General features: G+C 35.2%; 1 protein-coding gene across 1 annotated transcript in view; it reads right to left on the bottom strand.

Annotated features, from left to right (window-relative positions):
* Positions 1–475: 475 nt before the first annotated feature.
* The window catches only part of KIF11 (kinesin family member 11), a 40,970-nt gene continuing 25,188 nt past the window's right edge, over positions 476–16,257 (bottom strand). The window contains exons 17-22 of the mRNA XM_043926309.1: positions 15,809–15,915; positions 8,997–9,276; positions 6,441–6,663; positions 4,932–5,080; positions 3,936–4,052; positions 476–1,906 (exon numbers count right to left, since the gene is read on the bottom strand). Coding sequence (XP_043782244.1) covers positions 1,775–1,906; positions 3,936–4,052; positions 4,932–5,080; positions 6,441–6,663; positions 8,997–9,276; positions 15,809–15,915 — 1,008 coding nt within the window. The 3' untranslated portion in view covers positions 476–1,774. The remainder of the gene's footprint in view (positions 1,907–3,935; positions 4,053–4,931; positions 5,081–6,440; positions 6,664–8,996; positions 9,277–15,808; positions 15,916–16,257) is intronic.

The following is a 16,257-nucleotide window of genomic DNA, read 5'->3' as shown; positions in this document are numbered from 1 at the left end:
TGTTTTTCCAAGTTATGACAAAATTATTTCTGAATGTTTTCATCTCTGAGGAGGAATGATGGGTCCTTGAAGCTACTCTATTTTTGCTGAAGGTTACTTTTTGAGTGCTTCACACTATATTAAAAAGTACCAAGTTAACTTAAGGCTCTAGATGTTAAAATTCTCCTGATTTATTTTGGCTTCTGTAGGCTGTTCAACCAGCTGTATTAGCATTCCTAGATAACCTTCAAACAGTTTGGGAATGAGATGGCTTAAAGCTGGACTTCAGGCCCTGTGAGGGCCAATCTGTTTCTCATTCATCTCACACTAAGGTGTAGCCCCGTGGAGTGCAACTGAAAGCTGGGATGTTTATCAAGGCCTTTTTTCCTTGCTGGTACCTGTGCAGAAGTTTATTTTAGGAATTTTAATACAACTTGCTTAACTCTGTAAACATACCCACTGCAAAATAAGAAATAATGAGACAAGCAAGTTAATGTAGAGATTAAATTTATTCATCATGGATTTACCCAGGGTAGCTTATTTTTATTAGATATTATTCATAGCTTGTATTGACATCTGATTTCGCAGAGAAATTATATGATCATTTTTATTAAGATAATTAATACTCTGCAAGGCAAATTGAGTTGCTTGAAGTAGCACGTTTTCTAATTCTCCAACAGAGCTTGGTTTTAGTTATCAAAATCAAACTCTGAATTTCTACACTTAACTTGATGTGGCACAAAATTTACTCTTTGCATATATTTTCTAAGTGCTCTGGTTCTTCATGCTGAAACATCCCAACTTCCAGAAATTTGGCTGCTAGATCAAAAGAATATCAGGGACCTTCAATTAAGGATTAAGATTTCAGTAAAGAAAAATATATACATACATATTTTATTATATACAAAGAACAACAAAAAGTTTTACCAAGTAAACAAAAGAATATAAATTACACTCATAATCAATAGCTTCAAAAAGCCCTTAAATCAGTGTGACCTTTTACACAAGATAAAGGCCTCAAAATGGGGTCACACAGCCATTAATCAGAACTCAGGGTTTTTCTCCCATAATAGCAATGTATATTCTGGAGAGGATGGCTTTTTGTGAACTCTGTAGGAGCTAATATTTTAGGCCTCATAAAGGAATGAAATGCTTTTTCACTTCTGGGGGAAACAAACAGGATATTTCCAGGGTTATGTTTACTGTTGACAGTGATTTTAGAGATAACCACAGAAAAGTGTCAAAGATTTCTAGATAAAACTCTGGCTATCTCATAATAATAATGGATAGATACCATTTTCTAGCTCTACAAATGGCTTGGTGACAAAAAGGGAGAAAGTGAGCTGAGCAGGCAGAATGAAAAAGTCTAGGGAAGGAGGCAAGGAAAGATAAACATAATTCAATCATAGCAAGAAAAGAAAGGATATGGCCTTCCTAAGACCAAGTCCTGGTGATATTTACCTATATAAGTTCAAGCCTAAAAGAACACTGCAGCATCTATCTATCTGCTATTTAGTAATACACAAGAAAACATTTTTCATTTGTTCTGAAAGCGCTATTTTATATCAAAAGCTAGAAACACATATTTACTCCATGCAAATCCCAAATGAAATCCAACTTAACATAGAGGGAACTACAGCAATGACAGAAAAATAGATAGTAAATTCAACTACATTTACAGTACTGCCTTGATATTTTCTACTCGTTTTTAATCTACGCACAAGGCTCAAGTTCTGGGGTTACAGGTTTTATTTTTCATTTCTTTAAAAAATAAAATTACCAATCCTCAAGTTAACTAAAAATTGTTCTGGGCTCGTAGAGGTAATCTGCTCTTCGTAACAGATTGCTCTATGATTTCTTCTACTTTAGACTTCTCCAATGGATTAGTGCCTCTGTTTTCTTTGTCTTTTCCATGTGATTTTTTATGCTGTGGATTTAAGGGAGAAAATTAAGTCAATATAAAGTAACATGTGACACATATTAATCATATTCCATTTTCAAAATTCTCTTGTTTACAGGGAAGAAATTAGGTGTGGAAAACTTTAGAAATACTCAGCACAAATTTGAGCCAACACTTTGCCTGGAAAGTAGAAATGAATGCCTTCTTATTTTATCACCAAGTGGGGGGTATGTTTGAGAAAGGAATCTAATTTTCTGTATGGTTTTCCAAAAAAATAATTACAGATTTTACTGTAGGGCCATGGTTATCAATAGGGAGACTTTTGCCTCTCGGGACGTTTGCTTCTCTCTGAAGATGTTTTTGGTTGTTAAAGCTAGAGGGGTACTGCTGGTTCCAGTGGACAGAAGCCGGGGAAGCTGCTCATGAATACCATATAATACACAGGACAGGTCACCACAACAAAGAATTCGCCAGCTCAAAATGTCAATAGTGCTGCTGCTAGAAGTCATGCTCTAGGGAAACAAAGATGGGCTACTGTACAAAAATGGCAATTCTGGGACTTCCCTGGCAGTCCAGGGGTTAGGACTCTGTGGTTTCACTGCCAGGGCCAGGGTTCAATCCCTGGTCAGGGAACTAAGATCCCATGGGCTGTAAGATGCAGCCCCCCCCTCAAAAAAAAAAGAGGTAATTCTATTTTAAGCATAGATCTATAGGCTATCTCAAGATACTTTTTATTTAACCTATATTTTATCTTTTAAAAAACTTATTTCATGTTTCTCATTTGGGAATACTTCATTGGAATCCTTGTACTTGCCCTTAGAGAGCTTTAGTAACTGATGACTTTCCTTATAGACCCACTCAGCAATTTTTAGACAAATTGTAAAGCAACTTTAGAGTTTCTAACCTAGAAAACTTCCCCAAATCAGATAGATATCAGAGAAAAAAATAATTTCTGGACTTTAGCTAAAGGTCTCAAATCCAATCCCAAGTCTTTTCTGGTACTGTAGGAACTTCCTTGCCATAACTGAACCAATAAGCCTGGCCTTCAGAACATCATATGCTGTAATAATGAGAGAATTTTCAAATAGGGATTAAGCAGTCACTAAAGTTCTCTTATCTTTCCCTTTCCTTAATTTTATAAGATGGAAGAGAGGGTTGAAAAATAGAAATATATCTAGCATTTTTTAAGAGTAAAGAATAAAGCAAAAGGTAGGAAGATTTGGGGGATAAAATTGCCTTGATGCAGGGAGAGAGGAATTTAATAAAATCTGAGCTAGAGAAGCTCAGATTAATAGGTTAATAGGAACCTAATAGCTTAATTTAATAGTTTAATAGGAATGGAGACTCTTTAGATCATGGTGAAAGCATAGATACATCAGAAGCAGCACTTCAACTATGATATAAAATGTAGACATTAACATCCTATGTAAGGAAATTCTTACTTCACAGACTCTATCTAGGCTTATGCCTTTAAATGAGAGGGAAAGATTAGACAGTTTAGTGTTACACTCCCAAAAGTGGTGAAAAGGGGGAAGGAAAGGGAACAGGCTGTAAATGCTCAATATCATGGCAGGTGAGAAGTGCAGGCTACCTAGGGGAATAGTTAATAGGAGAAAAGCCTCAGGCAGGAGACTCAGTCTTTAAACCGGAGAGGCATTCAATCTCAATTTAAATGTCTTAGCCTTCAAAGTCTGACTGTGGGCAGAGATAGGCTCCAGGACATCCACGTCAAAGGTGGAGGGAAGAGAGAAATGACTGCTTTTAGTCTCATTCTTAGTATGGAGGAAGTAGAAAAGGGGTAAGGATAACAACAGAAGATTACCAGCCAAGGATGGGAGTAAGTCAAACTTTGAGTTTATTTATCCTACCAAAAAATCCCTAATCAATTATACTTGTGTAAATTCTTTAAACCAGAAAAGTTAACAAGCCATCCCAAAGGAATGACTAAAATACTTTTCCTGTTCCATCCATCAAGAGCAATGCCTTTATACTGGATAGCAAATGACAGATTTATGTTAGATGTGGAAGGGTTATCTAACAAGATACAATCAGGTACCTGGAAAAATGGAACCCCACCACTCGATGAACAATCCAAACTAGTATCTACAGATGGTTCCTGAGTTAGAGGTTCTTCAACAGTGAGCACCGGGACTGCATTTTCTTCATCCAAGTCCTAAAAGAAGCAGCTAGATGAATTGATAAATTCCCAGGGCTTAAAAATCTTCACATGGTGGGGGGAGGGTTAAAAAAAAATCTTCACACAAGGCAGTTTTCTTCTTTGAAAAATAACACAATGTCCATTACTTAAAAGTTAAACCTCAACAAAATTAGCAGAAAGTCTACAAAATAATAAAAATAATTCCTGTTATGTTTTCACATAGAGAAGTACCTATAATAAAGTGTTAAATGTGATAATCTCAGAATAAAGAGATTATAGTTTACTTTTTACTTTCTTCTTTACTTTCCAATTCCCCAACTTTTCTATAATTACTGTAGTTAAATGCACAGATTGTGGAGATTCTCTATGTTCTACTTCCAGCTCCATCCTTGTGATTTGGGACAAGGTAATTCTTAGTTCCCTCACCTGTTAAAATGGGGATAGTACTAGCATCCACCTTACGGAGTTGCTGAGAGAATTAACTAAGTAAATATATATACATATGTAAAATGCTCAGAACAATGTGGAGCACATAATAAACACAACATAAACACTGTCTAGGGCTTCCCTGGTGGTCCAGTGGCTAGGAGTCCGTCTTGCAATGCAGGGACATCGGGTGGATCCCTGGTTCAGGAAGAACCTACGTGCCAAGGAGCAACTAAGCCCACGTGCCCCAACTCTTGAAGACCATACACCTAGGGCCTGGCTCTGCGACAAGAGAAGCCGTCGCAACTAGAGAGCAGCCCCCGATTGTCACAACTAGAGACAGCCCTCATGCGGCAACGAAGACTTAGCACAGCCAAAATAAGAATACAATAAATAAATAAAAGTAAATTAAAAAAAAAAAAGTTTACGGGAGAATTCTAAAATTATGATGCCTAAAATAAATTTTACCTGACTAGTCTCTTCATTGTTTTCTGAACAGTTTAGCGTTGTTAACAGCTCAGGCTGTTTCATTTTCAACTCATCAAGGAGTTGTTCTCGTGGCTGGGTTCTCACCAGTGTTGATGGGTATACATAATTTTTCCTCTGTGGGGTCGTACCTTTAGTGGATATAAGTGGTAAAAATTGAAACATGGCTTATGAGTACGTTTTTTTTAATTGAACAATAATTGTTTTATAATATTGTACTGGTTTCTGCCAACATTAACATGAATCAGTCACAGTTATACATATGTCCCCCTTGAACTTCTCTCCCAGAAATTTTTTTAATGCTAAAACTTATACTTCCCAGTAAGTCTTTGTCTTCCAAAAATATAACTACTGGCACATATGTGAATCAATTCTGTTATCTGTCAGGCATATGTTGCTTAAAATATTTCCTAAATTGACAACTCAACCAACTGCAAGATCCAACCTATGCCAAAACATGAATTTTTCCACCTACAGAAGATGTATTGTAGGCTCTAAAAGGATTCAGTCTTCTGAAAAAAATGGCAACATTATTGGAATAAGACACAATTTTCTCAGCATGATCAGTTAGATAGGAATAATCATTTTACTGTAAATTTGGTGGAAAGTAAATATTAACCAGCTACATTTCTTTATAATAATTCCTGTTCTCATAATTTACACAGGCACTGGCCTTTTCACTTAACATTTATATTCCTAATTTCATTGAAAAATGGATAATAAATATCAAGAGTCTTGGGGGAAAAAAATTAACTAGCATCCTTTAGTGCCATCTCCTTTTATAACTGCTTAAAAAAAACAAAAACAACTTTAAAGTATAATTTACATACCACAAAATACACTCAATGATTTTTAGTAAATTTACAGAGTGTCACCACTACCGCAACCTAATGAATAACTCAATTACTCTTCCTGTGTTAAATAGTTTGTTACACCTTCTTTCATGAAGGCCTCCCTGAATACATTATAGCTTATACTGCTCTGACCTCCCAAAATGGTAATTCCTGAATGCCAATCTAAATGGTCCCTGACAAAAGGAGAGGTACACATAAAAAATGTACAATGTGGTAAACCTTGCATTAAACTAGATTTATTTAATTACATTCCTACATTTTTGGTATTAAAATGTCCTTTTATAAACAGTGCTAGATAGATGGTAGGCTTTTTTTTTTTTTTGGTAGGCTTTCTTTTTGTGCTCTCTTTAGCACATTTCTAAAATGTGCTCTCTTAATAAAGCCAGTTACCTGAATGTTTGTAAACTTTTACTGAATTATGATTGCCCAAGTTTCTGGGAGTATATGCCATGTATATCATCTAATGCTTGATTAAACCTACTTTATGATTCCAGTTTTTCCATATTTGAGTTAATCAGAGTGAGATGGTAAATCTGTGTCAGGGAATGGCAAGACCTAGTTTCTAGGAACAACTAGCACTGTATACAGTTGAATTCAACTTCAAAAATTTTTTAAATCAATTTCCCTTTAAAAGTACCTGTTGGGATGTCCAGTTTCAGTTCCTGTTGTAGAAAGCAGTTAAGCTTAGTCAAACCTATTTTTACGGTTTTATTAAGTTCTTGACTTCGTGTCATTAATTCTTCTTCATCAATAGTTATCTGACTGAGAAAAAAGTTTTGCTGGTTCTCATTAGCTGCTTTATGCCCACTTAATTGTTCAGTAAGCTCTAAACTTGAAGTCTCACAGCCTTGGTTTACAACCTGTAAATGATGCAATGAGATTTCATTACTAAGATCAAAGTTGCCCGTCCTTTATGCAACATTTTAACTTCTTACCTTGAAATTTTCCATAACAAAGGTTTTAGAAACACACGTAAAAGTATAAATAGTAATACTAATAACCCCTTTATATTCACTACCCAACCCCACCGTTTATTACTACATGGGATATAGATCAATTAAGACTAGCCAGTTACTCCTGCTCTCCACCAAGACAGTTCTGAAGCAATTTCTGTATCATTTTATCCTTTTACATCGCGTACTTCTCCAAGAGTTAACAACTTTTTAAGATCACTCTCACATCTAAATGGCATCACCGACTCAAGGGACATGAGTTTCGGTAAACTCTGGGAGTTGGTGATGGACAGGGAGGCCTAGCCTGCTGCTGTCTATGGGGTCGCAGAGAGTCAGACACGACTGAGCAACTGAACTGAACTGAACTCACATCTAAAAAATTTAGCATTCCTTTCTTTACATCAAATGTCTAGTCAGTGTTTAAATTTCATGAGTTTTCTCATGTTTTTCAGATTTGTTTGAATCAGAATTCATCATTAGATTTGGTTGATGTCTTAAGTAAATGACTATATAATTTCTCATCAAAACTGAGATATTCTAAGAGTAAAAAGGGCCATTAACAATAATTACCCCAGTGCAACAAATATAAACAAGGACTATGCTAGGTAAACCAGGGCTTAAGGCCCTCTAGGTCTGAACTCTTTTAATATAGGTTATCCATACTTTCTGCTTTGAAAGAAAATTTCATTGAAGAAACCAGGTATTTGTGCTCTACTGAATATCTCAATTATTAGATATGTTCAATTGCACCTCTGTTATTTTCACATGTTCATTTGTCCTCTGTATTTTCTACAAATTAGTTAGATCTAAAGGCTTGATCTAGACCAGGTTCAAGATTATTTCATAGGTGGTACTGAAAGTACATAATGCCTGGTTGTGTCTCTCACATTAAGATTAATCGGTGTGGGGAATTCCCTGGTGACCCAGTGGTTAGGATGCTGTGCTTTCACTGCCAAGGGCCGAGGTTCAGTCCGTTTGGAAAACTAAAATCTCACAAGCTGCACGGAAAAAAAGTCAACCAGTGTGTTTGAGTATGGTCACCTTCTTAGTTATAAAGATCTCTCATCAGCTTTTGCTCTAATGGTATACGCAGTCACTAATGTCCACAAGGATTATTTCACTAGGGGTTTTGCAAGATGGTGATATCCTAATTCTATCATTTCTTCTGCATTTTACTAGCTGGAATACTTCTTTGAAACATTTTTCGTCATCCATTACCCTGCTAAACCAAGACAGAGTTCTTTCAGTAAAGACAGATGACCTTTCAAATGTTTCCCTTCATTTACTACTTCTTAGAATAATTTACTGCTTCCCTAGCATGAACCAAAGGAGACTAATGAAATTTCTATGAATTTATCAATTTTAACATATTTGATATATCTTAATCATGAGTTTGAGTAAACTCCGGGAGTTGGTGATGTACAGAGAGGCCTGGCGTGCTGATTCATGGGGTCGCAAAGAGTCGGACACGACTGAGCGACTGAACTGAACTGAACTGAATCTGTTATAGCACTTATTCCTCATGATGCTCAAATTGTACCACCTCTAAATAAGGGAGTGTCTCAGGTTGCCTCCTAAGTCTTTTTGAGACAATTCCATTAATCTTTAACAGCATCTTTACTTTCTGGTATGACAAGATCTATAGGCTCATCTGGTATATTTCTTGCTCTAAACCTGAAATTACCTATTTTTCTACTAGGTTCCTTTTTGTGAAAATAGGTTATATAGATTAAAACACTTAAGTTATTTTACCTAATTTCTAAGAATAGTAGTAAAATCCTTTCATTGCACAGAAGAAAAACCAAGCCACAAAGGGTTCATGCAAATATTAAGTTCAAGCAAACCCACAAACCTATCAGATGTCTTCTGAGTAACCAGAACAATATCCTAAATACTTAAAGCAATAACAGGTTTGAATGTACCCAAACAAAAGTAAAAATCATTTATAAGTGAAAAGTATTATATACCAAAGGACAGCGTGCTCTAAACCAAAGTAACTAACAAATCAAAAACCAAAGATAGATATAGGACAGATCAGACAAATGTTAAATCATCTGGAGATCTAGGAAATGTATATGTGAAACAAGATCATGTATAAGCATACCAACTGTTATCCTTACAATTTTAAGTTATTCATTATACTTTAGCATGTGTTTTGAAGTCAATTCTTAGCCAAGAATATAAAATTTTCTGATTATCACTGTTCTCCCCAAGGGAGATTCCAGTTACAAAGTAATTACCTTCAATAAATTCTGAAGTTCCTCTTGCCTTTTACTTAACCAAGATGCCCACTGTTCAGAAAAACAAAGTGTGCTTGTGTTCAGAGCCTCGCATCTCTGTTCGGTCTCTTTAGAAATTATTTCAAGGTTGCTACTGAGTTTATCACAGTGTTTCTTAGACTCTTCAACCAATTTTGTATGTTCTTGGTTAAAATGTCTGAGTTCCTCTGACAAATCATCAAAATCAGCACAAAATTTTTCACTCTGAGAAGTTGTTTTGCTAATTATATCTTTAGATTTCCTACAGGAAAAGAGAATAACACTGTTAAAATGGAAAACTAAGACTCAAAGGATACATAACTTGACCAAGATCACACAGCTCAAAAATGGAATATTCAAACCTAAGTAGTCTTATTCTAGAGTTCAAGTTCTTGTCTTTTCACAGCAGACTGATATCACATCTGTGACAAAATGACTTTTTAAAATATCTCTTTTCTTATAAAACCTTTTTCAGCCCTTTTCCAGATGTGACACTTTACTTCACACCTCTTAGAATATTAACTATATGGTTATTAAAATGAACTCTGCCTAAGTGTTTTACTCCTTCCAGGTTGCTCAGTGGTAAGGAATCCACCTGCAATGCAGGAGATGAGGGTTCAATCCCTGGGTTGGAAAGATCCCCTAGAGAAGGAAATGGCAACCCACTCCAGTATTCTTACCTGGAAAATCCCACAGACAGAGAAGCCTAGCAGGCTACAGTCCCAGGGGTTGCAAAAAGGCTGGACACAATTTTAGCAACTAAACAACTGAATTATGTTACTTAAGAACATCTCCTATTGCCTGTAGCCTCTAGTTTATAGTCCCTAAACTGTCCACAATCAGTTAAGTCATTCTGTTCTTAAGCAGTTTTGCCTTGTCTATGACACAAAATAAATAAAAAACTATAAATATTATAGAACAAAGTCAGTTATAAAACTTTCTAATAATTAAAAGACAAGTATATTGAGGTGTGACAAATTATACATATAGCACATATAGTGCAATGAAACATAATGCTGATATGAAACTAATATCAAAATATACATTTAAAATTCATCAGTGGCTTCCTTCTGTCCTTAAAGTTCCCTATAATATCAATAGCATTCAAAGTCATCTCATAGGAGCAGAGTTAAACTTTGGGGAATGAAGGTTACCCTCTACTACCACTAGATGGTACACCATGTGAGCAAATTAAGTGGGGAAGCAAATGTGCCCAAAACCAAAGTTCAGCTACATATAAAGTGGAAATAATTGAAAAAGGAAAAGAAAATTAAGTGGTAAGCTTGCAGGTTATTGACACAAATCCATCCCCTCAAGGAATCACAACCCACTAGAAATAAAAAGTAGGGAAATGCTTCCTAGATTCAGAATCTAGAAGGAAGAGTTCAGAATGGAACATGATATAATGAATAGGACCAACAACAGAATTGAAAAACTGATGACAGGAGTTAGTAGTAGGAGAGGTGACATCCAGAATTCTAGAGCTGCGTCATTCAATAGAAATATGAGTCATATACACAATTTAAAAATTTCTAGAAGCCATATTAAGAAAGAAAATAGATAAAGCAGAGGAACAATGTACTGGGTAAATATAGCATATGTATATGTATAAGTAAAATATATGAAAACAATGCGTATGAGATAGGAAGGAGGAATTGGGATATACTATTAAGGTCCTTTCATTATACATGAAACAGCAAACTATTTGGAGGTGGATTAAAATTATTTTAAAATATATATTATTAATCTTAGGAAAACCAGTTTTAAAAAGTAATTTTAAAAGCATAAATGACAAGTCAATGGGAGATAAAATGAAAACATAAAGATGCTTGACTTAAATTAGGAAAGGAAAAAATGAAAACAAAGCACAAATGATGCAACAGATAGAAAATGACAAAATGGTAGGTTTTAATCCAACCATACCAATATTTAAATGAGAATGGTCTAATCACACAGCTAAAAGCCATACATCATTAGATTTGATTAAAAAAAAAACAAGAAGATCCAATTATATGCTGTCTATAAGAAATCCACTTTAAATATAAAGACTAACTTCAAAAGTAAAGAGATGGAGAAAGCTATATTATGCAAATAGCAGTCAATAGAAAACTAACATTTTTTGTATTTAAAGAAAGTGAAAGTGAAGTTGCTCAGTCCTGTCTGACTCTTTGCAACCCCACAGCCTGTAGCCTGCCAGGCTGCTCTGTCCATGGGATTTTCCAGGCAAGAATACTGGAGTAGGTAGCCATTTCCTTCTCCAGGGGATCTTCCTGACCCAGGAATTGAACCCAGGTCTCCTGCACTGTAGGCAGACTCTTTACCATCTGAGCCAGAACATTTTGAATTAATTTCAGACAGCAGACTTCAGAATAACGAAAATTATCAAGGATAAAAAGGGACTCTATTAATACATAATGATAAAAGGTCAATTCTCCAAGATATATCAACCCTACTGTGTATGCATCTACAACAGAGCATCACTTATATGAGGCAAAAACCTGACAGAACTGAGAAAAGAAATAGACAAATCTACAATTAAAGTCAATTTCAATACCCCTTTATTAGTAGAACAAGTAAACAGAAACTCAGTAAGGATATAGGTGACCTGAATAGCACTACCAATTGTCCTAAATGACATATTTAGAACACGTTATTCATCAAAAGCAGAATACAGATTTTTCTCATATGGGTAGCACAGGAATGAAGCATGCCATACTAAAACTACTAGAGCTCTGAAAATTAAAGTGTTATTGGAATCACAGCCCCAAAAGGTGGGCCAAGACATTCCCACTTAAAAAAGATTTAAATAGGGTTCTGAATCACCTAACATAATAAACAAAATGTTCAGGAAACAACTGAAAACCGCTCTGGAAAATCACACCTTGAATGAGTTAAGACAACAGGTACCAACACTGAGATAATTCAAATGTTGGAACAATTTCATAAGGATTTTAATCAACCATCATAAAAATGTTTTCAATGAGCAATTAAAATACATCTAGAAAATAGAGAAAGAGAATCTTAACAAAGAAATAGAAGAGATTTTTAAAAAGAAATAAAAGGAAATTATAAAACTGAAAAAAAGCAGTAATTGAAATAAAACATCTCATTGAATGGGTTCAACAGTAGATTAAACAGGACAAAAGAAGGGTCAGTGAGCATAAAGACAGATTATAGAATTTACTCAATCTTATCAAAAGAAAATAGACTATCTATAGTCTCAGAGAACTCTGGGACCACAATAAAAAAAAACAAACACTGAACATTTGTGTCATCAAAGTTCTAGATCAGAGGAGAAAAAATACAGTGCTGAAAAATGTTCAAAGACACAATGGAGGGAGTTCCCTGGTTGTCAAATGGTTAGGACTTGGTGCTGCCATGGCCTGGGGTTCAATCCCTGGTTGGAGAACAAAGATCCGACAAGCTGTGTGCCAAGGCCAAAAAAATCAATCGATCAATCTTGGTTTTAAAAAAAAAAAAGGATGAAAATTTCAAAGTCTGGTGAAAGACCTAAGTCTACAGATTCAAGAAACTGCTGCTACGTTGCTTCAGTCATGTCCGACTTTTTGCGATCCCACGGACCACAGCCCACCAGGCTCCTCTGTCAGTGGGATTCTCCAGGCAAGAATACTGAAGTGGGTTGCCATGCCCTCTTTCTAGGGGATGTTCCTGACCCAGGGATCAAACCCACATCTCTTACCAGTTCTTTACCACTAGTGCCACCTTCAAGAAGCTGAGCAAACCCAAAGATAATTAAGTCAAAGAAATACATAAGTGAACACATATCTTGAAAGCAGCTACAGAGAAAACTGCCTATACATGAACAAGATTTGAATAACTGTGTATTTCTCATCTCTTGGAGACCAAAAGGAAATGAAACAACATATTTCAGGTGCTGAAAGAAAAAACTTGTCAACCCTGAATTCTATAGCCAGTGAAAATATTGTTCAGAAATGAAAGGAAAATCAAGATATTGTCAGACAAAGCAAAACAGCATTTGTGGACAGCAGACCTACCCCAAAGACTAAAGGAAGTTCTCCAAACAGAAGAAAGCTTGAAACTTCAGGAAGGAACAATTTAATGGGCAAAAATAGGGGTAAGTATCAGAATATTCTTATCCTTGTGAGTTTATAATATCTACAGGCAAAAATCTTGACAAATCCCACAGCTTACACAAAAATTTAAAACCAGATCATGAGGAATTCCCTGACAGTCCAATGGTTAGGACTTCGTACTTTGACTGCTAAGGACTCAGATTTGATCCCTGGTCAGGGAACTAAGTTACTGCAAGCCATGTGGTATGGCCAATTTTTTTTTAAAAACTCATGGATTTAAATCTTACATAAAATTATAAAACTTCTAAAAGAAAACATAAGTCTGATTGAGCTATATGATAAGGATATGAGACTGGCAAGCAATGAACTATAAAGTAACACTGAACACTAATGCAGGATCAGCAAACTTTTCCTTTAAAATCCAGATAGCAAATATTTTAGGCTTACAGGTAGTCTTTGATATACTCTTTGCAGCGCAAAAGCAGCTAAATACAGCCAAAGGCAACATATAAACAAACTGGCAGATGGAGTAAACAAACATGGTTATGTCAATAAAATTATCTGCAGTAGCAGGCATCCAGCCCAGAGTTTGCCAAACCCTGCTCTAATTAGTAAATATATATTTCATCATGAATATGAGTTAGAAATTGTTAAATTACTTAATGTGTATTCTAAAATTGAGCAAATATGTAAATATATTGTGGATGAAAGCCAAGTTTCTCACAGTCTGAAAAAGCAGCACAAACATGGACTGCAAAGATACTTATGTGCACATATATATATACACATTCACACATATATTTCCAGCTATGTCCACCTGAGAAGCCCTAGAAGAAATGACACCCCAGTAGCAGTAAGAACATCTAGTGCCCAGATCTTGGTTTCTATTACTATGATTTTAGAGCTGGAGCTGAGAAAGTACAAGATTACTGGAACACCACGCTGTGTATCTGTCTGTTAGTTGCTCAGTTGTGTCTGCTTCTTGGCGACCCCTCAAAAAGGACAGATCATATCAAAAGGACATAGAAGACAACCTGAAGAGGCTCTCACTAGTCAAAACTGGGGCAGGGAGCTCCCTGGCTGCCCGGTGGTTAGGGCCCCATGCTTCTACTGAAGGGGACACAGGTTTGATCCCTCTTCAGGGAACTGAGATCTGACATGACATGCTGCACAGCCAAAAAAAAAAAAAAAAATGATAATGACAACAAAACAAAAACCTGAGATAATTTGAGCATCAAAATAAAAAAAAAATAGTGGATTATAACCCAGAGGATAAAAGAATCCATGAGTACATGATAACATAAATGAATAAGAATAAATAGCAAGGGAAAGGGAAAGCTCTTCCTCTCAGTAGAATGCCAGCTAACACATGTAGAAGGAATGATTGGGTTAGAAAAAGATCACTTGACAACCACTATCATAATTATTTCAGACATACATATCAATGGATTCTAAGAATAGGATACTTATATAGTTTCAAAGTATCTCTCCTTAAGTTCTTTAATAATTGCGAAGGAACTTTACAGGGGAGAAATCTAGAGGACAACACTATACCCAAATTATCAAAGTTAAACCTCTTGAAATCTGAGATGCACTAAGAACGTACTACTTTTGTGTTATTCTTGACAACTCCAACTAACCATGAAGGCCACCCCAAATGAAGGACACTCTACTAAATAAATATTCCGTGCTCATGGAAAAAGAAAAGGCCATGAAAGACAAAGACTAAGCAACTGCTCTAGATTAAAGGAGACTCAAAGAGACATGACAAATGCAAAGTGTGATTCTGAATTAAATCCTGGACCAGAAGGAAAATCTTTTTTTTTTTCTTATAAAAAGCATTAGTGAGAGAATTGGCAAAATTTGAATTAGGTATGTATATTAGATAACAGTAGTCTCAATACTAACTTTCTAATTTAAAATAATTGTTATAATAGATAACTAATAAGAATCTACTGTATACACAGGGAATTCTAGTTAATATTCTATAATAACCTACATGGGAAAAGAATCTAAAAAGAAATAGGATATATGTATATGTTTAACTGCTTCACTTTGCTGTACACTTGAAACTAACATAACATTGTAAATCAACTATATTACAATAAAACTTTTAAAATTTTTTTAATAAAATAATTATTATATAAGACAGTATCTTATGTTTTTAGGGTGTACACTGAAGTATTTGGGGGAAAGTGGAGATTACAAAGACCCTAACTTATTCAGAAAATTATATATATATAGTATTATATATTATATAATATATATATCTGTATCCACTGTCATTCAAAAGATTGTTCATCTACAGGCAATATTATATAATACAACATATTAACTATATGGGCTCCCCTGGTGGCTCAGACAGTAAAGAATCCACCTGCAATGTGGGAGACCTAGGTTCGATCCCTGGGTTGGGAAGTTCCCCTGGAGAAGGAAACAACTACTCACTCCAGTATTCTGGCCTGGAGAATTCCATGGACAGAGAAGCCTGGTAGTCACAAAGAGTCAGACACAACTGAGCAACTTTCACTTCACGTCACTTCAACGTAGTATATAATATTATATAATTATTTAATATAATATATAATATTACAGAGAAAGGGGGAGAGAGGAAATGAGGATGATAAAATGAACAAAATATATGAGAAAATGGGTTGATAGTATTTGTACTATTTAAACTTTTTATTCAGAAATAATTTCAGATAGAGAAAAGCTAAAGCAAATTTAAAAACAGCTTACTGCTCTGTATTTTCTTGAACACTGCTAAGTGGTTTCTGGATGTTTTTACACTTTTCCTCCAAATCACAGTATCTCTCCTCCCAAAGATTCATTAACTGGTAAAGTTCCTGTAAGAAAGGTGTGGGGAGGGAAAAGATTGAAATTATAACGGTTAAACTTTTGACTCCATGCTGATATAAAGTATTTTCCCATAGGTGGGAATGATGCACATTCCTGATAAGAGATCTTTAACTCCACCTCTGACAGAGGAAGGTAGTAGAAGTGATGTTAAAGGAATAATCATACTACAGGCACTTTTTTAAAAAGTAAATAATTAGCAAACTTTTAAATTAGCAAGCTATTTTAACTATAAGTAACATGTTACTATCAGTGTACCTCAGAACTAACCAAATATACCAAAAAAGGAACCATTTTGACAGATATACATAGTTGCTTCTTACTGATAACAC

This window comes from Cervus elaphus, chromosome 15, assembly GCF_910594005.1.
Source record: "Cervus elaphus chromosome 15, mCerEla1.1, whole genome shotgun sequence".
NCBI classification, from domain to species: Eukaryota; Metazoa; Chordata; class Mammalia; order Artiodactyla; family Cervidae; genus Cervus; species Cervus elaphus.
This window is presented reverse-complemented; position numbering and strand designations above follow the sequence as displayed.